This window comes from Podarcis bocagei, assembly GCF_964188305.1.
Source record: "Podarcis bocagei genome assembly, chromosome: 3".
Taxonomy (NCBI): Eukaryota; Metazoa; Chordata; class Lepidosauria; order Squamata; family Lacertidae; genus Podarcis; species Podarcis bocagei.
Window position 1 is genome coordinate 92,169,657 of NC_138127.1, and position 27,298 is coordinate 92,196,954.

A 27,298-nucleotide genomic window follows, 5' to 3' on the forward strand; every position below is an offset into this window, starting at 1 on the left:
TTGCAGTAGATCACAAAGGATCTACTTGTACTTGATGCAGATCCTAACAAGACCTTTCTTCCCCCACACCACCCCGGGTGAAACAAATTAAGTGCTGATAGGAGGGTGGGGGAAAGAGAACGAAGGCTGGATTTTGCGTGGAAGGAATATCAGCTTATTTCTGGCACTAAAAACAAATTCCAGGATTGAGAAGCACCCAGAGTTATCCTGATCATTACTTCTAAGTGTACGAACACCACACTTTCTAGGCAACTGTTCTGCACATTGCTCCAGCAGACAGACCTCAGGGTTCTGGAAAACAGAAAGTGGATCCCAAGGCTAAAGCCCTCCCACTTGCAATCTAATTACATCAACTGCCCTCAGGTAGGCCAGGAGGAGTAAGCCTTCCCTTGTCCACTCCCCGGCCCCAACACCTAGTATTCCAGAGATACACTGCCCCTGCTCCTGGAGGTTCCATTTAGCTTTGATAGCCCTTCTCACATGCCTGCCACAAAAAAGCAGTTAAGTCAGGGCAAGGGCATTTTCTGGGGCCGCCCCACAGCTCTAGAACCCACTGCCAACTGGTGACCTGGTTAACTTGGGACCAACAGGCCCCTTGGGAAAACTTTGGAAACCCACCTGCCCCGTCGGCCTTTCCTATCACGGCGTTTCCATTCTGTTATTTCCACCGTGTTCTCTCACCGTTGGTGGGTTGCTGTTTATCGTTACTTTCTGTTGCTCGTTGTTTTCGGGCCGGGTGTTTATGTTTTATTACCGCTGGGGGGTGTGTGTTTAAAATTCGCAATAAACTGCTTGCAACTGGGGCACTGCATTTCATGGCGAGAGTTTTCAGCTCTGAAAAAGGGCAACCTATTACAATCTGTAAATCGGGAGAACACGACCAGACTCTGAATCCCTAAGGTCGTGGGTTCGAGCCCGACGTTGGGCAAGCTAAATAAATAAATAAATAAATAAATAAATTCCTGGAATGGCAAGGGGCTGGACTAGATGACCGCCGTGCGGCCCCTTCCCAACTCTATGGAACCGGGGGAAATATAGATGAATGAACCGACCTGCAGTCCTGTTGGGCACGTGGCAGGCAAGGGGCTTTCCTCCACCGCTTCCCCCCTCCTCCTTGAGCTTACAAGGCCCCCAACTAAACCCCGCTCTCTGGTCACCGGTCCTTCCCGCCTCGCACACTGCCTCGGGGGTGCGGGGTCAGGACTCGAGGAGGCTGGAAGGGGAGCACGGGCCGCAAACCCGGAAGAGGAAGGTCGCACGAGCAGCAGCCGCCGGGCCGGAGCTCCACCTGCCGCTGACGCGCCGCCTCCGCTCCACGCCCCCCGCCCCCGCCAGGCCTCGCTCGGCTGCTCCCAGCGCCGCTTGCAGGCCGCGGCCCCGCAGCGCTTTCCCGTATCCTGGCAACGGGAGAGGACAGCGTCACAAAGGGCGGGACGCGCATGCGCGCGGGGAGGCTCGGGCCAGGGCCCGCCTCCCCTGTGGCGTCACGAATAAACCAACGAGAGAACAAAAGGCCCAGTGAGGTTTTTTTTTCCCTTTTATTGTTGATGAGCGCGCTGCAGCGCCCCCTAGAGGGCGGTCGCATTCCTTGCGTCGTAGTAGCTTGTCCTCCACTGTCCACATCAGAAGGTGGTTGAGCTCCACTGGCAGTGTGCCTGGTCACTTTCTTATGTGGTCTCATGCCTCAGGCCAATCCCATTCTCCACAGACCCGCCGATTTTTTCCTGTTTTCCAGGATTTTCAGGAGCCGTCCTAGGTTTCTGATTTGATCCCAGAATGTCCAGCTTCTCCTTAGGAAATATTGCAGAAATATTGGGAGGATATGGTTGGCCATCCCCATTTCACTGGAGAAATGTTGAAGGATAGGTCTCCACCGCCAGGTTATCTGCCAACACGGGCTCTCATTTCTAAAGTCAGTCTCGGGGGCAACCAGGGCACGTTCAGCAGAACATGGCCTCTTCTGGAAAGGCACCTGTGGGAAGGACGGATGCAGGAGTTAAGAGAGAAGAAACGCTTCATCTGCCCCAGCTGCAACAAAACATGTCTCTCCCGTATCGGTCTCTACAGCCACAGCAGGCGCTGTAACTCTCCAACGGTTTGACCCCCAAACATGCACTCCATTGTCCCCTAAGATAGACGGGTGCCAAGAACATCAAGGCTGACGCTTTTTCGCATCATAGTCATTACAGCTTTCCAGCATGTTGACTTCACCCCCAAAGGTGCATGTGCCCTTCTATTGTGTCCCGAGAGAGATGGCAACAACAAGAAGGAGGGACATTGTTCAAATTAGATGGGGTGGAAGCTCGTTTGCCCTTTATTTTCATATATGGGAACTCTGGCCTGCTGCAATTCCCACTTGTTGGCTGTGCTAGCTAGGAGTGATGGAGCCAACCCTGCTGCAGCTACTGTGTTTAGGAAGCTGTAGCAGGCATGATTTGGCTATAAATTGGAGGCACGGGAGTCAAGGGCTGTGGCTTGTAAATAAGTAAGAACAGAAGAGCCTTGTTGCTGGATCTGACCAAAGGCCCGCCATCTAGCCCAGAATCCTGTTTTCGGAGTGGCCTGCGTTGTGGTGTTCCCTCCCAGCAATTCATCACACTGACTACCTCTTGGTTATGGACTGATATATATATTATTTTGAAGTTGATGATTTGTAAATTTTGGATGACATTCTAACCACTAATAATAATACATTTACTACATTTATTAGCTACGTGTTGTGGCTGTATTTGAGCAGATTATTCTGTATGGCAAAGTGGGGTTGTGAAAGCAAGGCCTGGCTGTAACAACACTCTTGTTACCTGCCTCTTTCCAGCAACTGGTATTATCTATTTATTTCAATTTATTACTTATCCAAAGGCATGCTGTTCACTCGAGGTAGAACATAGCCATTGTGGCTAGTAGCATTATCCTCCTTGAAAGTGGCAAATCCTCTTTTAAAGGCAGTCAGTCATGGGTTGCAGGTCATCATCCCAGGGTTGTATAAATATCTTTAGATATATACTCTGTTTTAAGGCCACTCCAGGCATTATGGAGGTCCTACTTCTAGCATGAAGACAGTACTGCCCATTTTTATTCCAGCCAGGAAAGCTCTCCATAAATCCTTCATCTCAGTATGGATTCATATGGGCCAAGCATGCAGTAGCTGCTATAAAGTTTATGGAGAGATGGTTGTAAACTTCAGGCAGGCAGTGCTTCTCAGTGGTTTGCGGCATTGTAATTTTGGTCTTGCCATATGACTGGACACTGAAAATTTCACATGTTGAATGCCACCACGATGAAAACTTTTAAAGCAGCAGCCATGTAGCTTATTATTCTGCCCTGCATCAAACCTGAGTTGAGGTGAATTCAGGATTGTACTGACCTCAGTTACTTTATTTCAGAGATGCAGAACATACAGTCCTTCAAACTGGTAAAGACAAATTCTTGGGGTGCACGATTTAACCCAATAACTGGTCTTTATCAAGATGTCCCTGGACTCTAGCTCCCACGAGCCCCAGCCAGCTTGGTGAATGGTCAGGGATGATGGGAGGTGTAATCCAGGAACATCTGGAAGGGCATGGGTTCTGCACCCCTGCGTTATTGGTTCTTTATAAACTGTAACATTATGTTGAAGAAGGGCAAGCAGTACCTTGCTGAAATACAGTATGGAATCTCCCATCCCACTGGGAGTCAGGCACGTGGGTACTGGGTGATGCAGAGGAAGAATGCAAGAAGAGGCACTGCTCAAGGCAAGGAGTTACGTCTGTTTGAGGAGCCTGGGTTAAGGAAGCCCGTGGCTCAGCGTTTAATGCGTGAAAACTGCTTTCTGGTCCAAGCTCAGAAGTGAGCGGGTTTAAGTTGTTAGGGTCTAGGAAGCTGTTTAAGATGCTGGCGATGACATCTTCATCCACAGAGAGATCCTCAGGGAAATCTAGAGCTCCGTTAGTCCCCAAACCCTGCCTTGGTATCATGTGAGTGTCCTCAGCAGACTGTCTGGGCCACAAGGAAATGCTGGGAGACTTCTGAGGTGCTTGCTTTGCGTATTGAGAGAAGATTTCAGCCAGGGAGTGGATTTGTCCCGCCAGCATGCTGATGGCCCATCTGTCAGTGTCAGGGCTTGTACCTGTTGTTGGGAACATGCCTATGGATGGCCCTCCTTCAAATAACGGAGAAATGTCTACAGGACGGCTGCTGTCAGGGGAAAGTGCATTCCCAGGGGAGCAGAGGACATAAGGGTTCATGGAGGGCAGCCTGTTGGCATTGTCTAGGCTGGAGAGACTTTTGGGCCCACCTGCCGGAAAGAATGGAAGTCCCGTTTCTTGAGGCGGCTGCAGGGTGCCTGCCTCAGCCCTCATATTAGGGAGAGGGATGTTGGTTGGAAACAGAGACTGGAGGGCAAAAGGAAGCATCTTTTCTTCGCATGCCTCAAGCAGCTGAGAGGGGTTGTACTCATGTGCCCTATCCATGGCTGCCACTGGTTCTTGAGGGAAGAAACTGGCTTCGTTCAGCTCTGTTGTCTGCTGCTGTATTTCTCCAGAATTGCACTGAAGATTTGGGATAGCTGGGGAAACAGCTCCATGCTGTGGGTCTTGGTTCCGGAGATAGAGGGCTTCTTCCTCCCTATGCAAGGATACAAAAAGTGTGCATTGAAACAAGTGCCGGATGCCATCATACCAACAGGAAGGTTACTGACACAGGCACTCAAACCAGATTTGGTCCTCTTATGCCACTGTGTAGCATAATCAAAGTATTGTGAGAGCACAAGGGAATGACAAGCATGAGGGCATTTGCATAGAGGGTTCAGGAATGCCTTTGAGGCTAGAATTTGCAAATACATTGGTACCTCGGGTTAAGAACTTAATTCGTTCTGGAGGTCCGTTCTTAACCTGAAACTGTTCTTAACCTGAGGTACCACTTTGGCTAATGGGGCCTCCCGCTGCTACTGCTGCGCGATTTCTGTTCTCATCCTTGTCAGGAGTTCAGCCTACACTTGAGTAGGACCCTGGCAGAGACACATGCCTGACTGGCATGTTCCCTCCCTCCTGGTCGATTGTTCAGGATCTTCATAAGCTTTCTTCTGCCCGAACATCACAGCAACTGGTGCCTACCGACACCAGTAAACTTAGGGATCCGCAGAGTTTGCGTATCATGCGTGTGACAGGCCTCAGCAACTCAGCATTTTGGCTAATCTACTTTATTTACACAGAAACACACACGGAGCACTGCAACATGGCTCCCTCTTTAGCATCAGACAGCAAAAGGGGGAAAAAACAAAGGACAATAGTCCCATGTCACGGAACACAGTAACACAAACATCCTGTCTCCATCACTTCCCACTCTGTGGACTCAAAACATATACCGTCATGTGAAAGACAAAAACACCATGACTGCAAGTATGGATCAGGAATTCTAACAATCCTGAAGCAAAGTTGTTAACCCGAGGTACTATTTCTGGGTTAGTGGAGTCTGTAACCTGAAGCGTCTGTAACCTGAGGTACCACTGTATTGCTAATGTAGTACAGAAAGCAGAAGACATCGTTTGCAACACCAATGTACATTGGAGCCGATTCAGATTTGCAGACATGGGAAATTGGGGAAGGGGGAGATGAAGAGTTAAACAAGATCCAGAGATGTTCCTCTTTCCTAGCTCTTTCTATCAAGGCTGCCTCCAAACCTTGGGGGGGGGGGCGGTGATTTAAGTGCATACGGAAAATTTAGGTTTGTACAATTAAAATGCTCTGCTGCCCTAGCACAGCGAATCCACATTGAAAAAGGAAAAAAAAAGAGGATTTTTTGTAGTTAGGAAAATGACACGGAAATGCACTGAAAAGTGGAAGATGAATGAATGATTCACAGGAAGATATATAAACACCCCGCAAGCAAACCAGGATGAATGCTCAATAAAGCCTAGATCTAACAAAACCTCCCCACAAGCTTTGTGCAAGCAAATCAGGATAAATGCTCAATAAGCAGGTTGTCTGGAAGAGCCCTTTTTTCATCTTTTGTTGTATACTACAAGTGGAAATGCAGTCGACTTTTCAAACTACTATCCTTGCTACTGCAACTGCTTTTCCTTTCTGTGTACATCCAGTTATATTCTGTCCATTGCATTCCGTAAGCGCAGGGAAGGGAAAGCACAAGTTGCCTTAACAGCAATTAAAAAAACACCCCAAAGACATTATTTCAGCAATCTTTTTAAAAGTCAAATGTTGTAAAATGTTCTAAAGCGCTATTGCCCAATTATTTTCAAGAAAACCTCCTTAAAACTAGGGCATGTATCCAACTACTAAGTAATATCAGAACGAATCCATTCAAATCCATGGATTTAACTTTAGTCACACCCATTAATTACAAGGGGTCTAACCTGTTGTGAGTCAGTTGAGCACAACCCTGTGTTATGGCAAAGAAGACATAAACTGTGCTACTGTTCTGAGTTCTTTTTTCAAAGCTAGATTATGAGAAAAGTTGGAAGAGCCGTGGGGAGAAGAGGACGGCAATGACCGGGTCCACATCTCATGGTCATGCAATGCATTTTACGTGGAGCTATGCTTGAGGATGCTCTGGAGGCTGCAACTGGTGTGCAGGACAGCAGCGAGGCTGCCTGTGTAGACAAACTACTGCCAGCATATATATCACCTTCCTTGTGGGATTTGCACTGGCTTCCAAGCTGCTACTCAGTGAAATTCAAGGTGTTGGTGCTAACATATAAGGTCTATACAGGACCGGGTTACTAGAGAAACTTCCTAATCTCTTATATACCCAGTAGGTCACTACAATCTGTGGGAGAGCTTTTCCTGCAAGTTCCAAAGATCTCAGAAGCCCTCTCCAAAGTAACTTGGAGCAGGGCTTTTAGTGTGACTGCCCCAGTTCTGTGGAATAGCATTCCTGTTGAAATCTGGCAGCCAGCCACCATCTGTGCTTTCTGGAAATGAAGGAAGACATTTTTGTTCCAAGCGGCTTTCCCAGCCGGATGAATGGGTGTTGGCCGGGTCTATTTTGTTTTAGTTTTAAATGTATCTGCTGTTTTAATTGTGTTTATTATATATCACATTGAGACAATGATGTAGAATGCAAATAATAATAATTCACAGAACCATAGAATTGCAGAGTTGGAAGGGACCCGAAGGGTCATCTAGTCTGTCCCCCTGCAATGCAGGAATCTCAGCTAAAGCATCCATGAAAGATAGCCACCCAACCTCTGCTTATAAACATCCAAAGAACCTCCCAAGGGAGTCAGTTCCACTGCCGGATAATTTAGAATGAAGGAAGCACCTTAGTTTGAAATTACCATCGAATATTACCAGGACACAGGTGGTGCTGTGGTCTAAACCACAGAGCCTAGAGCAGTGGCGTAGCGTGGGGGGTGCAGGGGGGGCCGGCCGCACCGGGCGCAACATCTGGGGGTTAGGGTTAGGGGGCGCAAATCCGTGGGTTAGGGGGCGCAAATTACTTGCCTTGCCCCGGGTGCTGACAACCCACGCTACGCCACTGGCCTAGAGAAGGTTGGTGGTTCAAATCCCCGTGACGGAGTGAGCTCCCGTTGCTCAGTCCCTGCTCCTGCCAACCTAGCAGTTTGAAAGCACGTAAAAGTGCAAGTAGATAAATAGGTACCACTCTGGTGGGAAGGTAAACGGCGTTTCCATGCGCTGCTCTGGTTCACCAGAAGCGGCTTAGTCATGCTAGCCGCATGACCCAGAAGCTGTACGCCAGTGCTCTCGGCCAATAAAGCGAGATGAGCGCCGCAACCCCAGAGTCGTCTGCAACTGGACCTAACGGTCAGGGGTCCCTTTACCTTTACTATTACCTATGCAGGGAATGTCTTTACCTGAGGATGTGGTTGGTGCAAGTGATCAGCTCTCCTCCCTTTCCATTCTCCCTTATCGCAAGAACTCGCACCCAAATCCAGCTCAGGTCCTTGCAGAGAAGACGGACTACCATGTGCCGAATGTGTCTCCCAGAATCATGCACTGAAACTGCAAAAATAAGAAAGGGTTATTCATTTAAACATAGGCGCATAGAACACCTGATAACTGGAAGAACAGCAGTCAACCGAGCTGAAATTACGTTGTGCCACTGTTCTATATTGGCAAGTTTGCAAAGCAGTTATGCCAACATAATCCTGAGTCCCAAAGGCCAGCTGAAACAAGTAAGCCAGCTGTGGGGAACCTCTGGTTCGTGGACCCAATAAGAATATAAGAAGAGCTCTGCTGGATCAGGGCAATGGCCCATCAAGTCCAACACCCTGTTCTCACAGTGGTCAACCATATGACTAGGAAAACTGCAAGCAGGACAACAGCACCCTCCCCTGCATTTCCCAGTAATCAGTATTCAGAAGCATTCTGTGTCCAACAGTGGAGATAGAATCATATAGCCATCAGGATTAGCAAACAATTGGTAGCCTTATTTTCTATGACTTTATCTAATCCTCTTTTAAAGCCATTCACATCTGGCAGAGGCTGGACGGCTACCTATCACAGGTACAATGTCACATGAGATTTGCTGCCAGTATCGAGACTACCTGACCCTTGCAGTCTCTTAAAACTAAGGTGGCTAGTTGCATAACAACCCTCTTCTACAAAAGTATTGAACATGGAGGCACCCTGTACTCTTTCCCCACCTCTTCTCTAACCACCCTACTCCAAATTCCATTAGTACAGTGGACGCTCGAGTTGCGAAAGTGATCCGTGCAGGATGCATGTTCGCAACCCGCAGCGGCACATCTGCACACATGCAGGTTGCGATTTGGCATGTCTGTGCATGTGCAAAGCATGATTTAAGCACTTCTGTGCATGTGCGACCGCCCAAACCCGGAAGTAACCCGTTCTGGTACTTCTGGGTTTCGGCAGTCTGCAACCCGAAAAAACGCAACCTGAAGTGTCTGTAACCCGAGGTATGACTGTATATGTCTATAATCTATACAACACCTGCAAGTTAGGCCAGCTGTTTCACCAAATCATAGATGAGAGCTGAGTCTAAAAAAACAGTGGCCAGCTTGCTTAATACTATGCGGTGAGAGCACTCCAATGGTGCAAGCCTATGGATGTTTACTTAGAAGTAGGCCCCACTGTTTTCAGTAGGGTTTACTTCCATAGGGATGTGCATAGGAATGCTCCCATGATTCTCTGAGTGATGCCATGACTGTTAAAGAGGTGTGGATGTTGCTTCTATTTTCCTAGTCATTCCGTCTCAGGCACAACACTCACTCAGAGTCCTGTGAATCTCTACAGCTCTTCCAGTATCTTCAGGATGCAGGAGATGGTACCAAGACTGTCCAACCAGCTCTTCCTTTTGATAACCAAGATGGTAAATAACGCTTGAGGGGGAGAAAACAGGGAAGAGTTTAATCAATATGAAATATACTTGGAGTTGAGTGTGGATTTCATGTTCTTTATTCAGCTCATAGTAGCGAGGAATGAATGTTCTCCCCAAATATCTGCTTTATATACATTATTTACACAATGGGCCGCACGTGATTGGCTAATTCCAGGATTCTCCTATAGGCCAATCAGGTTGCGGATTCACTTCCACCTGGAGCTGGATTGGATGGCTTCTGCAGACCAATCATACTGCTGCATTGTTCTAGGACCAATCAGACTGCTGGATTCTGAATCCTATTGTTCTAGGACCAATCAGACTGCTGCATTTTGGATCCTATTCAACTCAGTACATAACACAATACTATGGTATCTCCATCATTAAGTGGGAAAGAAAGCACAACAGGCAACAACAGAACTTTTGTGGCAAGCAAACACCACTGCCTAGAATAGGATTGCCAACTTATTTGTTTACTGGCCTCTGCTCCTGTGCTTATAAGTGTATTCTGCCTATGCCCAGCCACCAAAAGCTCTAGCAGCAGTTGATTTCCATGAAAATCTTCACCTGCTAATGATTGCAGATCAAAACACAGGAACAGAGGGCAGGTTTTCTTTTCTGGTCATTTGGCAACTCATTCCATTTGTAGAATGCTGTCGCTGTGTAATGCATCTCTCTCCATCACTACTGACTTTCAGGAACAATTGAAAAACATTTCTTTTACCCCGGTGTTTGATGCCTGGAAACTGCTGCTCCTGGCAACCCTGAAATCAATGGCTGATAGAATGTTTTAAACTGGTCTTATAATGCTTCAAAAAATGTTTTGTTTGTTTTTAAAATTGATGTGCTTGCCACCCTGGGTTCCTTTGGCTTCGGGAGGAAAGGCAAGATATAAATTGAATAAATTATATCATAAATAATATCCATACTGGCCCTACTAAGCTGCTCAAATAGTGGATTTTTCTTACTTGTCAGTCATCTCCACGATCTTCATATCCAGTGCGTGCTGGCTCTGGAATGAGGAGTCTTTGGAAGCCCCATCTACATCTTCTGACAGGTGTGTGACAGGAGTACAGAAGGCAACAAAGGTCAAGGCAGGAGAGGAGGAGGTCGACTGCGGATTGAGCATGAGGAATCTGCCACGCACAGCCATCAAACGGTTCCTTCCATACCTCACCCGAAAGGCTCTCAAAGTGCGCATTTCAGTGATGAACTCAATTTCTGCAGCAATTAAAATATAAATAAATCAGGATGCTTAAAGCTCAGAGGCAGATTGAGGTTTGTGAGGGCTGATACTAGGCAGGAACTTGGAGGCGCTCCTCCGATTCCTTTTTTGTAATAAGTACACCAACACAAAACACAAACTCTGTGTAACCCGATTTTAAATCCAGCTCTGTGGTCTAATACAGGGATGGGTGATCTGTGACTATAGATGCTCCTGGACTACAACTCCCATCATCCTTTGCTATTGGTCTTGCTAGTTAGGGGTGATGGGAACTCTAGTCCATCAACATCTGGAAGGTCCCACATTCACTCTCCCTAGTCTGACAAGATGAAAGAAAATGACTTGTCACCCAATTCCATGTGGTTTGAGAAGATGCATTTTACTCCCAGGTTGCAGTTAGAGTTAAGAGCATCTAAAGCAAGAGGAACGCGGGTGGTGCTGTGGCCTAAACCACTGAGCCTAGGGCTTGCCGATCGGAAGGTCGGTGGTTTGAATCCCCGTGATGGGGTGAGCTCCTGTTGTTCGGTCCCAGCTCCTGCCAACCTAGCAGTTCGAAAGCACGTCAAAGTGCAAGTAGATAAATAGGTACCACTCCGGCGGGAAGGTAAACAGCACTGCTTTCCGTGCACTGCTCTGGTTCGCCAGAAGCAGCTTAGTCATGCTGGCCACATGAACCGGAAAAACTGTCTGCGGACAAACGCCGGCTACCTCGGCCAGTAAAGTGAGATGAGCGCCGCAACCCCAGAATCGTCCGCGACTGGACTTAATGGTCAGAGGTCCCTTTACCTTTACCTTTAAAGCAAGAGTAGACAACCTGTGGCACAGCAGATATTGATGGACTACAACTCCCATCGTCTCTGACACACTGGGTGGGGCTGATGGGAACTGGAGTCCAGGAACATCTGAAGTGTTTCCCCAACCCCTGTCCTAAAGGAATAACTTTTCTTGTTTTAACTTTCCAAGTATGTAAGTAATTTGCTGATGCCTTTCTTTGAGTGTCCCAGAAGTCAGGTGGGTCGTGGAGACCAGCTGTGACTGACTGTTTATAGAACTTCCTCCTCAACAAGGCTTCACTGGAACCTTCTTTGTTATTTTTCAGATTCCAGGTGAAGCTTTGGTGTTGTTCACCCAGGGTTTTTAGATGTGCTGGCTGATTTGAATTGATCTCAGTAATCTGTTGTTCTATTGTGGCTTTAATGGATGTTTGTTTTTATTGTATTTGTGTGCGACTCTAAATGACCCTGAAATCAATTGATAAAAGGTGGAATATATTTCTTTTTCTAGACAAGAAACAAAGAACAAAAAAAGAAATGAAACTTTGCTTTTCACATTAAAGGAATATATGAAATCGGACGCTGATGTTTATTTCTGCAGCATACCATGCTAACCAGCTGAGATGATGCAGTGTCACATAAATATTAATTACTGTATTTTTCGCTCTATAGGACGCACCGGACCATAGGACGCACCGGACCATAGGAGGGGGAGAACAGGAAAAAAAATTCTCCCCCTCTCTGCTCAGTGCCCCTTCAGTGAAGCGGCAGGAGAAACGGAGCCCCTTCCATTTCTCCTCCCACTTCGCTAAAGGGGCGCTGCGCAGAGAGGGAAAACTGTGCAGCGCCTCTCCAGCGAAGCGAAGCCTGGAGAGCAAGAGGGATCGGTGTACACCGACCCCTCTCACTCTCCAGGGTTCAGGCGGCTATCCGCAAGCCTTCGGAGTGCAGCGGGAACTCCTGCTGTGATCCGAAGGCTTGCGGATAGCTGCCTGAAGCCCCCGGAGCGCAGCAGGAGTTTCCCTTGCGCTCCAGGGGCTTCAGGCGGCTTCGCGTTGCTATCGCTGAAGCCAAGGAGCCTACATTCGCTCCATAGGACGCACAAACATTTTCCCTTCATTTTTGGAGGGGGAAAATGCGTCCTATAGAGCAAGAAATACGGTATCCCCCAGCTGCAAAGATCTGTCCTTACCAGTGCCTGGATGCTGCTGGGCAAAACTGAGCTTCTCCTGGAGAATCTCGCTTGCTGGGCTGTTCAAGAGGTCAAAGATGGAATCAGTGTGGGCTAAGAGTTCTACCTGCAAGAAGAGTATGAGAAATCATAGCAGCCAATGAATGACGACAGGAAACTTGTTTAGCACGTAGCTGTGTGCCACGATATTTTAAAAGTGAAACCTTGAGGACTATCAACTTTTGAAGGAGAAGTGTGACCTTAAATATTCTAACAAAAGCTTTAGGAGTTGTAAGCGCAATTGCCTTTTTTGACCTACTTGCACACCATAGCATTTCATGCCACAGACATTTCCAATTGCAAATGTTAGCATGTTTTGCAGGTTGACAAATTTCAGCCCCACTCCTTCTTGCCTCCAGTTGAAAGGATCGTAGTGAAAAAGGTTTGGAAAAAAACTCAAATTAGACCTTGGAGAGAGATAGCTAGCTGAATTCAACAACAGTACTGCATTAGATTAGACCAGGCATAGGAGGAGACTCTTGAGAGTCCCATGGACTGCAAGAAGATCAAACCTATCCATTCTTAAGGAATCAGCCCTGAGTGCTCACTGGAAGGACAGATCCTGAAGCTGAGACTCCAATACTTTGGCCATCTCATGAGAAGAGAAGACTCCCTGGAAAAGACCCTGATGTTGGGAAAGATGGAGGGCACAAGAAGAAGGGGACGTCAGAGGACGAGATGGTTGGACAGTGTTCTCAAAGCTACCAGCATGATTTTGACCAAACTGTGGGAGGCAGTGGAAGACAGGAGTGCCTGGCGTGCTCTGGTCCATGGGGTCACGAAGAGTTGGACACGGCTAAACGACTAAACAACAACAAGGCAAACTCGGCCCTCCAGATGTTTTAGGACTACAACTCCCATCATCCCTAGCTAACAGGACCAGTGGTCAGGGATGATGGGAGGTGTAGTCCCAAAACATCTGGAGGGTTGAGTTTGCCTATGCCTGGATTAGACCAAGCAAGACAAACCTGGCTTCCTCCCACCTGCAATAGCCTGGACTTACCACAGAAAATCCAAGGAAGTGGGACACATTCTCAGAGACGTGAGCCAGTTTGCCATTTGTATTGAAAGCCAGGATGAACCCTGGGAGGGAAAGCAGCAGTTCTGGGTCTTTCAGTGCAGCAGAAGTTGCGAGATTAAAGGATAGTCCCATCACTTCATGTAAATCTGAGAAAATAAAGAGACAGATTAATTGGTTCTCTGGATCGACAGAACGAGGCTTCCCATTCATTGGCTAAAGGCTTGCTGCACATCACCTTCCAGCTCCACGGTCCTATGATTCCAACTTTTCAGCCCCTGCGTCAGATGAGAGAGCGAGAGAGCCCTGATTTGTGCATAAAGAGGTCACAATCTGTTTGCAGTGTGCTATGCACAGGCTCTCTAACTTCTGCCTCCCTTGTGAGGCAGAACGACCCAGAGACTCTCTTCATGTTTTGACGCATGGGTAGTGGTGCCACCATCCACCTTTTAATACTTTAGGCCACATACACAATTAAAGCACATTACTTCCCCCAAAGAACCCTGGGACTCGTAGTTTGTTAAGGGTGCTGGGAATTGTAGCTCCAATGAGGGGTGAACTACGCTTCCCATAATTCTTTGAGGGCACCCCACTTCTGAATACAGTGGTACCTTTGGTTATGAACTTAATTCGTTCCGGAGGTCCGTTCTTAACCTGAAACCGTTCTTAACCTGAGGTACCACTTTAGCTAATGGGGCCTCCCGCTGCCGCCACACTGCTGGTGCACAATTTCTGTTCTCATCCTGAAGTAAAGTTCTTAACCTGAGGTACTACTTCCGGGTTAGCAGAGTCTGTAACCTGAAGTGTTTGTAAACCAAGGTGTTTGTAACCCGAGGTACCACTGCGGAGTCTGTAACCTGAAGTGTTTGTAACCCGAGGTGTTTGTAACCCAAGGTACCACTGTACATGGAAGATTCAAATTTGTGGTGCCGCAAAGAGGAAAGGGCAGACTCAGCCCTATCATTAGGCAGTATGAGGTGACTGCCTCAGGCAGCAGCAGCCCCCTGGTTGTTCGTCTTACAGCCCCCTGGCCATTTTGTTCTGTTGGAGGACAGAGCTATATATGCTAGCTCATGGGTAGGCAAACTAAGGCCCGGGGGCTGGATCTGGCCCAATCACCTTTTAAATCCGGCCCATGGACAGTCCAGGAATCAGTGTGTTTTTACATGAGTAGAATGTGTCCTTTTATTTAAAATGCATCTCTGGATTATTTGGGGGGCATAGGAATTTGTTCATTTTTTTTCCAAAATATAGTCCGACCCCCCACAAGGTCTGAGGGACAGTGGACGGCCCCTGCTGAAAAAGTTTGCTGACCCCTGTGCTAGACAACGAAAACCAGCCTGTTGCCTCAGGAGTTGTGGAGGACTATATCCTACCACCAGCGTCAAAATTATTCAACTGCCCGACCAAATTGGTTTTTGTATGTGGGGTGCCCCCAGAAGCAGTTTAGTCATGCTGGCCACATGACCCAGAAAGCTGTCTGTGGACAAATGCCAGCTCCCTCGGCCTGAAAGCGAGATGAGCATCGCAACCCCATAGTCGCCTTGGACAGGACTTAACCATCCAGGGGTCCTTTACCTTTCTATCTCATGTCATTTACATCAGGCAGCAAAATATTTTGAGTTAGCCTTGTGGAAGAGACAGACTTACAGCCCTGTTAACGCGTTCAAAAGAACATGCAATGGCCTACCCTATACGGTGCATCTTTGTATGTTATTTTCAATATTGTGAAATATCATCTCACCCCTTATATACCCAACTGAGCAATAGACTCTGCAGGTGAGGGCTTCCTGCCAATGCCATCTTATCGGGAGGTCCATTTTGCACAATGTAGGAACGCGCTTACAAGCCCCCCGTCAGACGTTCCTGTTGAATGTGGGGAGTTTGAGGACAGGCATAACCCAGGCAGACAGAGATGCTGGGGAGGGGATTGCATGTGTGTGCCTGTTCCCCCTCCCCAGTTTAAGCCCTCATGTGTGTGTTCTGTTGAACATACGGATAGGGATTTAGTCCGTTCTTCTTCCATCAGTTCAGTAGCATTAGGCAGGACCGTCGTGTGGGTACGATTCCCCTAAAGTAAAGCATTGTGGTTCAACTCCAGATTTTTAATTAAAGTACTATTAAAGATTCAGGAGTAAAGTGACGGATGTAATGGGGCATTGCATTAAAATTAAAAGAACAGGGTATCTTCTAACTAAACCTAGACTGGTTTAATATTTAAGTTGCATAGAAGAGCATCAGTATATAGCTCCATCGGTAAGAGCATGACACTCGCAGAGTCATGGATTTGAGCCTGACACTGGGCAAAAGATTTCTGCATTGCAGGGGGTTGGACAAGAACAGGCTTCCTCAACCTCAGCCCTCCAGATGTTTTTGGCCTACAACTCCCATGATCCCTAGCTAGCAGGACCAGTGGTCAGGGATGATGGGAACTGTAGTCTCAAAACATCTGGAGGGCCGAGGTTGAGGAAGCCCGGACTAGAATATCCTTGTAGTCCCTTCCAACTCTACAATTCTGATTATGAGCTAAGACTGGGTTCCATTTGTAGGCCAGGACAGAGCCCCAGCCCCATTTTTCTTGCAGGTATATTCTGGACGTGCCATTGATGCAATAACAGTGCATTGGTAGCAGATTTATAATGGACTGTCTACACACCATTCCGTTTTGTTAGTTGTTCTGTGATGCTTCCCCAGTGTGTATTTATTTATTTAAAGTACTTATATCATGCTTTCCCCCAAGTTGGGGTTCAAGGCAGTTTACAAACTTTAAAAAAACTATAAATACAAAGGAATAAAAACAAACTAAAAACATAATTAAAATACATCAAAACATATTTAAAGCCAACAATTTTTAAAACAATTTTGCCAGTGTTATCACTCTATAGTAATCCAAAGCAGCACTTTTGCACTATAGTGGAACAAAGGCAGGACACCTCCCCTTCCCCGCGCCACAAACATCTAGTATAAAAAAATACAGGGTTTCAGCAGGAAGAAGAGTTTGGATTTGATATCCCGCTTTATCGCTACCCGAAGGAGTCTCAAAGCAGCTAACATTCTCCTTTCCCTTCCTCCCCCACAACAAACACTCTGTGAGGTGAGTGAGGCTGAGAGACTTCAGAGAAGTGTGACTAGCCCAAGGTCACCCAGCAGCTGCATGTGGAGGAGCGGGGAATAGAACCCGGTTCACCAGATTACGAGACTACCGCTCTTAACCACTACACCACACTGGCTCTCACACAGGAAGTAGTGGGACATACACCAGTTTGAAACAAAGCAGTATGTCCACCCAAAAAAAAGTTTGCAGGCATGAACAGTACTTAAGATGGGATTGCATATAACCAGCCCAATACCATCTTGAGCACAGATAATAACAAATGCACAATAAAAAGGATGTCTGGAGTCACAGAGTTTGTCTGGGTCATTGTAGACCCAGAGCTACTTCCAAAACCATGCTATTTTTTAATGTTGCATCTCCAGGAGGTGGCTGGCGGGGGCGTTGGAGGAAGAGGGAACTAATCAAACAAGGTTCTGACTGTATCAAATTTCTTAAGTACATACTGATTGCAATACTTAGCACACAGCCGGTCCTGGAAATTACTTTAAAATGTTTAAGCTGAAGAGGAGGAGTATAGAGCTTACTGTGTGCGTATATCTCCCCCTGTGTTTAATCCACACTTATGGGCAGAAAGGGGGCAATTCACCTGAGCATCTATCTCTCTTTTTTGCATTTTAAAATGTGTGCTCCCACACTTTAAAAAAAAAAATTCAGACCATTATGCAATTTCTCAAATAAGGCTAAAAAGTAGAAGGAAAATAAGTACATGTGAAAAGCGGAGGAAGGAGGGGAAAACCCCTACGGTGATAAAATGGCACCAAGTGGAAAGGCAGCAGTTTTCAAAATCAATGTTGAAATTTACGCTAAAAGGCTTTTTAATGTAAGTGCTACGGCACGACTACTTTAATAATTAAAAAGGTGGGAATGTGCAAATTAGGTAAAAGGCACAAATGGCGCAAGAGTGGAAAAGTACAAGCGAAGGTATGCTGAAGCATCAAGGCATCGCAATGAGCTCACTTGCTCACTCCATACAGTATGCCATTGCCCATGTCAAAACCACACCTCTTAGGTGAGCTACACCTGTGGAGGTTGTGCCACTGTTGCTAAATGGCGCTGAATGCAGACTGCCTTGACTTAGATGCATAGGCCAAATGTTGTTGTTTTGTTGTTGCAGTTTTCGTGAACCCAGAGTCCATCAGCAGCCAAGTCTCCACGTCAGAGGCTGCAGGCTTTGTAGCTAAGAAGCCAACCCAAGTGTAGGGCACTCTGATTGTGCAGCTGATTGAGAGCATGAAATGACAGGCTGAGGAACAAAAGCACCCCCAGAAGAACCTCCTGTATCTGTAGGGCCAGAGTGCAGAACCTCACAGGCACCTACCCCAGGGCTTTAGGCATCAAATGCCTCCTCTAAGATCTCAGCAGTCCAGCAGCACAGGGAGTGCATCAGGTGTGAGGCTAGGGAATGGAGGAGAAGTGCATGTCTCCAGGGCAGAGTGTTGGCCCTTTAAGAATGTCATGTTAGTTAGTCACAATAGGGAGGAGCCCTGAGAGCAAAAGCACTAAAAGGTTCCATGTGCTCTCAACTATTTTTGGAGCAAGCTGTTCACTTGGAGCTCTCCGTGGTCCTGAGATTTCTGACCAGTCTTGCCTCCTTCTCTATGGATTCTGGTATCAGGCCAGGCCAGGATGAGAATCGTCCCGGACCCTCCAAAGTTGCTATCCAGCACAGGAAAGATGTTCACTTTTGCACTGATGGAAATTTCTCTCCTGTGCCAAATAGCAATTTTAAGGAAGAGGATTTTCACTTAGATCATGGTGTGAGAGCAAAGAGTTAAATCTGGTCCCCATCTGTTATGGTCCCAATCCTAATCAGGATGCACAGCACACTGAGTTTTCCAGTGTGTGTGTGGGGGGGGAGATACACATACCTTTAACTGTGCATTTTACAGAGAGATGCGTGAGGAATTCAGTTTCTGTGAATCCTGAAGGAAAAGAACCTGCCCTCAGATGTGAGAACAATTATCCTTTCGATTTCACAACACTCTGAAATTTGTGATAGGTCTCAGCACAAACAAACTTACTAAAATGTGTTTTAAATGCATATTTTATGACCAAGCCATCTTTAGGCATGTGTGCACTGAGATAAAATACACATATGTATTTAAATAGGAATTTTTGTATGGATTATTAAAAAGAAATTTTGTAGAGTAATGCAGAAATGAGGTGGAAGTGACTCATGCAGAACACATTAAGTGTGAATGCATGCAAAGCTGCCATGGACCTGAAACAGACTGATCCATCCATCCCTCGTTAGTGTCACATGCAGTTTGATGAGCAATATTGACACAGGAGCTTACTGCTTTGGGAGGGAGAGTGGTTTGGGCCAATGCAGAGGAAGAAATCTGGCTCAACGCATTCCTTTGTGTTAGGCTTCAGGCTGTCAGTATTTTGCAGGAGAGATGCATGTGCATGCTGCAAAATTTACTTTTGTGTAATTAATTTAGATTAAAGTGCTCTGTCACCTTTTCAGAAAATTAATAGTTTTTTTGTGATTAGGAAAGTGATGGGGAAATGCACTGAAAAATAGGGAATGAACGTAAGATTAATGGGAAGACATAAAAACACCCAGTAAGCACACTAGAATTAATGCAGGATGAATGTCCAGTGCCATATAACCCCCTGCATACAAATCAGAATGAACACTCAGAAAACACTGGATATAGTCTAACCTCCGCATAAGCTTTGTGCAAGCGAATCAGAATGAAGGCTGAGAAAAGAAGTCACCGGGAGCAGCCCTTAGAAACAAAAGAGGCAACAGAAGGGGATTTGGCTGCAGATATTTTTTTTTATCGATGGTTTAATAAGATGGGGGTGGGGTGGGGTTAGAAAGGAGGGGATCTTTGGTGGGGAAGTGTTAAGAAAGGTTCAGTGTTTAAATATCTGCAGCTTGGCTCTTAGGTTTTCCTGGAGCAAGAAACAAGGAATTCAGTGCTCCCCCCTCCTCAATCATTCCCCTTTCTACACTCTAACCGGTGTGGAAATTTAAATTGTGAGCCTTCTGAAAAGGAAGGCATTTCTGTACACTCCCGTTGCTCACCCTGAACGGTAGCACAAGACAGACTACCATTTTAACAGAGCAAGCCTACACATGTTTACTCAGGAGAAAATCCTACTATATTCAGTGGTGTTTACTACCAGGGACGCAGGTGGCGCTGTGGGTTAAACCACAGAGCCTAGGACTTGCCGATCAGAAGGTCAGCGGTTCGAAGCCCCGCGACGGGGTGAGCTCCCATTGCTCGGTCCCTGCTCCTGCCAACTTAGCAGTTCGAAAGCACGTCAAAGTGCAAATAGATAAATAGGTACCACTCCGGGAAGGTAAACGGCGTTTCCGTGCGCTGCTCTGGTTCGCCAGAAGCGGCTTACGTCATGCTGGCCACATGTACGCCGGCTCCCTCAGCCAATAAAGCGAGATGAGTGTTGCAACCCCAGAGTCAGCCACGACTGGACCTTATGGTCAGGGATCCCTTTACCTTTACTAAGAGCATACAAGATTGCAGCTGAAGGCTGTGTATATGCTTTTAATTAAAAACACTCCCCGCCAAAGAATCCTAGGAACTGTAGTATGTTTAGGTGTGAGAATTATAGCTCTGTGATGGTTAAATCACAGCTCCCAGGGTTCTGGGGTGAGAAACACACTTCAAATGTTTGGTGTGTACACACCAACATATAACAACGGAATTCTCTACTTGCCTACTCAGAAGTAAGCCCCACTGAGTTCTCAGAGACTTACTCCCAAGTAGGTAAGTGTAGGATTTCAGTCTGAATAACTCAGATTGCATTCCCTCAGCGCTTGCTTTCCAGCTCGCTACTTAGTCAGTTTCACTAATCAAGGCTATCACAGCAAATTCCTCTCTCCGCAGAAATCCGTCTCCGTGAGGTTGATTTAGGTCTTTGCTGTTTTCTGCCAAGTGAGCTCCTCCTTCTATGTTATAGATTAGAAGAGAACAACATCTTTCAGGCAATACATTGTGCAGAACAGAACATGCCCGTCTTGGAACATAATTATGGAAGAACAATATCAAGGTCATTGCAGCTTCTTTCACTTTATCATGTGATCTAATGGCACTGCAAAAAATAAACCAAAAAAAGTTTTTTGGTGTGGGTTTTTTTTGTAAAAAATGCAGCTAAAGGGCATGTTAGCTCTCGCACTGATCCTCTCAGGGACAATTCAAAAAGAAAAAGGGAAGACAGGAAAATGTCTTCAGGTAAAATACACCTTAGAGGAGACCATGATGGATAAAGTGTTCCCATTCATAAAGCCAGCTGCTTGCTCACTTTATGCTTAATCTTTGCTACCTCTCCTATATCTCCTTTAAATAGAAATAAGGGTGCAATTAGACATGACAAGGAAGATCCACAACCAGAATTTCCTAGAGTTCAGTCACCAACCCACTGGTACTGGTGGAGGGTCAGGTCGGGGCTATGGCGTTTGCAGGGGTGGCAACTTAACTCTTTCCCCTTATACCATTTTCCTGATGAAAACTGCAGTTTCCCCTGTGAAGGGGAAACAAGAGAAAATGTACCACTGCAGAATGCATGTACGAACATTTCCAGTCTGAATTCACGGTGGTGGTGTTTATTGTTAAATGATAACAGGGGAAACCAGCTTTTCTGTGCTTTAAGATTATTGTTGCCATTTATTGCTTTATACCCTTTAGTTTTATTAATACAGGAGCAGCTGGTATGGAGAGGTCTGGTGTCCTGTGACAGTCCTTGCCACTTCCATGAATGGTGCAGGGGTAAAGGTAGGTGGCGCTCCATAGATGCACTGACAGAGCCAATCAGGTGCATCCACCAATGAGCTTAGGGAGTCCTGACCTCACCACCACCCTGTCCTGCCCCATCTTGCTAACTGTGAGCAATTCCCATGCCCACCCCAGACCCTCCTGTATTAATGGAGCGACTGTTTCAAATGTCTTCTCGTTCTCTGCTCAGATCCCAATCTGATAGAGCATTCTTCAACATCAGCTTCACTGGACTGGTCATGTTGTTTGGATGCCTGATTATCATCTTCCAAAGCATCTACCCTATTCCCAGCTTAAGAATGGAAAGCAAAATACCGGTGGACAACAAAAGAGGTTTAAAGACGCTCTCAAGGCAAATCTTTAAAAATGTAGTATAAGCACTGATCGCTGGGAAACACTGGCCTGCGAGCGCTCCAGTTGGAGAACAGCCTTTACCCAAGGTGTCATGGAAGCACGAACTCAGGGCGAAAAGGAGAAATGAGCTAAGAGGAAGGCACATTTGGGAAACCTTCACCGTGATCTACTTCCACCTGGAAATCTATGTCCCCACTGTGGAAGGATGTGTGGATCCAGAATTGGCCTCCACAGTCACTTACGGACTCACTGTTAAGACCGTGTTCATGGAAGACAATCTTGTTCGGCTACGAGTGATCGCCAAAGAAGAAAGAAGGAGAGAGTTGTAAATATTTTCATAAAAGGAAGTTATAAGCCACCCCTGTGAGCAGATGCAAGCAAACAGATGTGAAAACGCCACAGGGAGTTATCTTTGGCATGGTGAACATTGGATAAGACACACGAGGAAGATCGGCACCATCCATTCAAAGCACGTTCAACACACATTTAATGCACGTGGCTTCCCTCAAATAAACCTGGGAACTGTAGTTTGTAACGGGTTCTGGGAATTGTAGCTCCGTGAGGGGAAAGTGATAGTTCTAGGCCACTAGGGAGGATTCGTGTGTTTGAAATAGGTGCTGAATGTGCTTTAAATTGTGTCATATATAACTCAGTCTACTCATCTTCTGGAATAGGTTTTGAATGGGACCAAGCCTGGAGGCTGGCTGCCAACTCATTACTTACAGACTTGAGATTTCCTAAAATTATTCAATCCAATAGTCACTTCTCCTCACCCCACCCTAAATCAAGGTATCATGTCCTCATCACCTTCGTTGCTGTTTTTCTGAATGCATCTTGATAAAGTAAGGTTGGTGAGAGGGAGGTCAGCACTGTGACTGCTCTACACATGTGCAAACATTTTACAGCAGGAATGTGCTACCAACTTGTTGTGCTCCAGTTGTCACTGAACCACATCTCCCACCATCCTTTACCACTGGCGGTGCTGGCTGGGGCTGATGGGAGTCCCAACAACATCTGGGCAGCTACAATTCCCCACCCTTGCTGCAGAAAGAGAATGTGTGTCCCTCTCCAGCAACTGTCCAAGCTTTCTTAGGGAGGCCTACATCACACTGGAGAAACTTCTCCACATTAGACTTCCTGTTTGCTGCGGCCATCGGAAAAGAAGTGCAGAATACCCCTTAGGGGAATTCCGAGCGGGGTTTTTTAGAGGTCTCTCAAGGTGGACATGTGAGAAAATGAAACAGTTTTGGGAACAGATTTATAATGAATTGAAAAAGACATTTAAATACACTTTCCCGAAAAAGCCGGAAGCTTTCTTGCTAGGCTTGATGGGAGAGGAAATAGAAAAAGCCGATCAAAGGTTATTTATGTATGCTACGACTGCTGCCAGAACTTTGTTAGCCCCAAAATGGAAAGTACCAGAATTACCAACAATAGAGGAGTGGCAGACGAAGATGGTTGATTATGCAGAACTAGCAAAACTGACCTGTAGAATCCGAAATCAGGAGGAAGCAAAATTCCAAAAAGATTGGAGTAAATTTATGGAGTACATAAATAATAACTGTTAGAAATCTGAAGACTCTGGCAGGACTGAAATAAATCTTACTATGTGGGTAGGATTGGATACAACAAGAAACTGTGGAAAAGTAACTGACATAAGAAAACCTGTTGAAGGGAGGGAAGGAACTCCATGCTCAGCAGAGCTTGGGGAAAGAATGTGGTTAAATGATTGTTGAATTTTACTGTATTTTGTTTGTTTGTATTAAATGAAACACCAATAAAAAGCCTTTTTTTAAAAAAAGAGAAACTTCGCCACATTCTGAGGACATATAAAGTCAGCATTAATCAAAAAAGTCATCGCAAGAGAGGCTTAATATTCACCTGAGGGGAAAAGCTGCGTCTCTCGTATGTAGAAGCAGACAAGAGCCATGGTATGAAGGTATGAGAGGCGCTCCTTCTCTTCCTCCAAGATGGGCAGAAGGGAGCGCAGATTCTGCAGCTCAGCGTTGATCTGATCCCGGCGAGCCTTGGAAGCACCTTTAGTTGACCTGATGACCAAGAGTTGCAAGAGATGAGACAACTTGGCAGTTTACTCAGCACGGCCCCACAAAGTTCCTACAACACTCCCAACATATGAGACAGTTTGATTCACATGACTGCCCCCAATTTTCATACAATAAAGAGGTCTTGTGAAACTGTAGCTCCAACATAAGACTGCAAGTTGATTCCGCCCCCCCCCCCGAAACATACAGAGGCCATGAATTCGCCACAGTTCATGAGGAAGAGGGGTTGACTGTTGAAGCACTCTGAGAATTGTAGCTCTGTGAGAGGAATAGAAGATGAAGAAGAAGAGTTTGGATTTGATATCCCGCCTTTCACTCCCTTTAAGGAGTCTCAAAGTGGCTAACCTTCTCCTTTCCCTTCCTCCCCCACAACAAACACTCTGTAGGGTGAGTGGGGCTGAGAGACTTCAGAGAAGTGTGACTGGCCCAAGGTCACCCAGCAGCTGCATGTGGAGGAGCGGAGATGCGAACCCGGTTCCCCAGATTATGAGTCCACTGCTCTTAACCACTACACCACACTGGCTCATAGGGGTCTCCTAGCACGCTTAACCAAACTACAGTTCCCAGACTGCTTTAAATATATAGTGCAGATGGGATCCTAATCTCCACTGCCGTTTTGATTTAGTTAAATAAACAAAATCACCTCAGTTTTACATGGGTGATATACTTTATGCATAGGGATAGACATCTGACAACTTGGGTTCTCCTCACTTTCCCATTTTTCCAATCTCAAATTCAGTTCTTCACATTTCTGCAGCAATGTATGATTTTTCCCCCTCATAAGAATACACCAGCATTTTTGTATATTTGGCAGTTTGCCTCAGTGCAATGCATTATTTTCCCCAAGGCAATGCATTTTTACACATACACAGTCTAGGCATTTTCATACACGTTGGTTGAAGAGCTGCCCTGCCACTTTTAGAGAAGTGTGAAATTTGAAGAAGAGCTGTGTTTCCATCTGAGCACTGGTTTGAGAACAAATTAGGTAGCTTCTCGTTCGTTTAAAAGCTAATGGAATCGAATTCATCGTAGATCTCTCCTTGTAAGTGCATCCCATGTGGTGCAAGCGGGAATAATCCATTTTAGGAGAAAAGCTTCAGAACTAAGCAAGTTCCCTTTCATACAACCAGTGTTTCACTATATGATGCCCCGAATCGTTCCCCACTGGAAACAACAAATGAGGTAAAATATTATTATGACAACTTTGCCTTTTAAAATTTAGAAGGCAAAGTTGTCAGAAGAATGTTTTACCTCACTTAAGGGGACAAAGAGAATAATTCCTCGCACAGGACCATTTCACAGTGGTGCGAACAGCAACTATTCCAGATGGGTTTATAACTTAAGGCTCAGTGAACGGCACAGTAGGAGACTTTTTCTGAAAATGAAAACTCTCCCCAATGTATATGATTTCTCACTGAAGAGACAATTTCACCAGCATTCAGACACATAATGGGCCCAAAGCGACTGTGCTAAACTGTTCAAGAGAGACCATTTCAGGCCTGTGTGATTCAGGCTTAATTTTCCCTGACATGGTAAATCTCAGTCTTGGATGTTCCACTTCATACTTCAGGTGGACTGAATGCTCCTTTATAAAAAAACACACACCCAACAAACCAAAATCCATCCATAAAGGAAGCCAGGTGCCAGAGGGAAGGATTCTATCCCAGCTTCCTTCTTGACATGCTACTTTTCTACATGCAGGGCATTTTTCTGAATGGAGATGTGTTCAGCTGTGTGAGATTTCACTGAGATCCAGCTCCAAAGGCCTTCTGGCAGTTCCCTCAGTACAAAAAGTGAGGTTACAGGGAACCAGGCAGAGGGCCTTCTCTGTAGTGGCACCTTCCCTGTGGAACACCCTCCCATCAGATGTCAAGGAAATAAACAACTATCTGACTTTTAGAAGAGATCTGAAGGGAAGTTTTTTAATGTTTTTTTAATGTCTTACTGTGTTTCAAGTTGTCAGAAGCCGCCCAGAGGGGCAGGTGCAACCAAGTCAGATGGGTGGCAGTTTATTATTATTATTATTATTATTATTATTATTATTATTATTATTATTATTACAATCTGAAGTGATACAGCTCCAGCCTTTTGACTAAGATCAAGTGTGAAGAGATACAGGTTACCCCAGGGTTAACAGTTTGGTAGCAACCTCAGAGGCAACTGTTGGACTGAGGGAAAATCACTCGTAGTTTGGCAAGCAGTTGGTTTGCATAGGGTTACATAGGACTTTCCAAAAGACAGGGACAGCCTGAGACCTTTTGCTTCCTGAGGCGAAGAACAAGATGGCAGCCCCTCACATTCCATGTACGGAAACTCACTAGACTGGCTGTTGAATCTTATTTCAACAATGGCGATGGGACAGCATCTTCCTACACAGCCTGAGGGTAACAAGCTAGCTTAGGGGGAGCAGTGAAGGTAGGGGGCAAACACCACTCTGCTGTATTTCACTGCCATTTCTCCCCCCCTCAATATCTGCCACCTGAGGCAATGGCCTCACTCTGACTAAAAGCAGGGCCGGCCCTAGCAAAAGACAAAGGTGCATACTGGATAAAAAATATTGGAGGGTGTCAAGTGTCCACGCAGTGCCTCATATTCCCCTCAGTCCCTGGCAACTAGGATGACACCTTATCACGTGGCTGGGCCTTATCCATCCATGTGGGGAACCACTTTCAAATGTTAAGCCCCTCTGTGGAGCTACCACCACACAAAGGGGTTTTTTGCCACCCATTTCACATCAGGAAGGTGAGGAGGGTGCTAACTTTTAGATCACTCCTTAGGTTGGGCATCTAGAATTCTGCTCATCGATGATGAATTCTTTGGATGGCCTTGAGCAAGCCATTGTCTGTCAGCTTCAGTGCCTTCTGAGTATAAAACAGGAATATTAATGATCATTCTGTGCTGTAAGGTATGAATTATAGGGTGTTTTTCTTAATGCTCTGCACACTTAACAGTGGCAGAGAAAAATTGCATTAGTCACAGTTCTGGCTTAACAGCACAACCCACTGCAGGTTTACTCAAAGGTAAGTCCCAGTGCCTTCAGTGGTGTCGATCCCATGTTGTTGCGGCTGCCATCCCAAATGCTATGACAGAGGTTTTTACGTGCAGGAAAGAGAGAAAGCTTTGTTCAAGGCTTACAGCAATACAGGTCAGGTTACAGGTACAGATTGCTACAGAGTCCGAGAACAGCATCAGGAGTCTGAGGCCAGATAATATCTGTGGAGATGTCTCAACAAATGGTCATGCTTCTCCTGCCAGCGATACTCCCTCTGTGAGCCTGGTGTGCTTGAAGGAATATGCTTCTCCAAGGGGCACAGTCTGTTCCCAACAGCAGAGGTGGTACTGAGTTCCTGATGGCAGGATGGAGGCTGAGTTCCCTTGACTCCTCCTCCATCAGTTGACTTAGGTGGAGCAATGGATGCAAATGTTACTTTTGTAGAGTAGATTAGTTTCTGCAGAGACCTGCACACCTTTCTATGTCCT

At 46.1% G+C, this 27,298-nt stretch overlaps 2 protein-coding genes and 1 long non-coding RNA gene across 9 annotated transcripts in view; 1 reads left to right on the top strand and 2 right to left on the bottom strand.

Moving 5' to 3' along the window:
- RRP36 (ribosomal RNA processing 36) overlaps positions 1-1,350 on the bottom strand; it is a 31,562-nt gene extending 30,212 nt beyond the window's left edge. Inside the window, exon 1 of the mRNA XM_081188760.1 lies at positions 1,053-1,350. The gene's annotated coding sequence lies outside the window, so the exon portion shown is untranslated. The remainder of the gene's footprint in view (positions 1-1,052) is intronic.
- Positions 1-27,298, top strand: part of LOC308584288 — a 162,007-nt gene that overhangs the window by 76,177 nt on the left and 58,532 nt on the right. The window lies entirely within an intron of this gene.
- Positions 1,541-27,298, bottom strand: part of LOC308583993 (uncharacterized protein) — a 34,970-nt gene continuing 9,212 nt past the window's right edge. For 2 of the 7 annotated variants that reach the window (XM_081188576.1, XM_081188577.1), the window contains exons 3-10: positions 23,637-23,803; positions 13,527-13,690; positions 12,485-12,590; positions 10,263-10,515; positions 9,186-9,295; positions 7,808-7,955; positions 3,632-4,602; positions 1,541-1,972 (exon numbers count right to left, since the gene is read on the bottom strand). In XM_081188576.1, coding sequence (XP_081044702.1) covers positions 1,941-1,972; positions 3,632-4,602; positions 7,808-7,955; positions 9,186-9,295; positions 10,263-10,515; positions 12,485-12,590; positions 13,527-13,690; positions 23,637-23,803 — 1,951 coding nt within the window. In that variant the 3' untranslated portion in view covers positions 1,541-1,940. Of the gene's footprint in view, positions 1,973-3,631; positions 4,603-7,807; positions 7,956-9,185; positions 9,296-10,262; positions 10,516-12,484; positions 12,591-13,526; positions 13,691-17,676; positions 17,767-17,974; positions 18,051-23,636; positions 23,804-23,930; positions 23,977-26,073; positions 26,383-27,298 lie in introns of those variants that run through there. The other 5 variants (XM_081188578.1, XM_081188581.1, XM_081188579.1 and 2 more) reach the window with 5 other exon arrangements.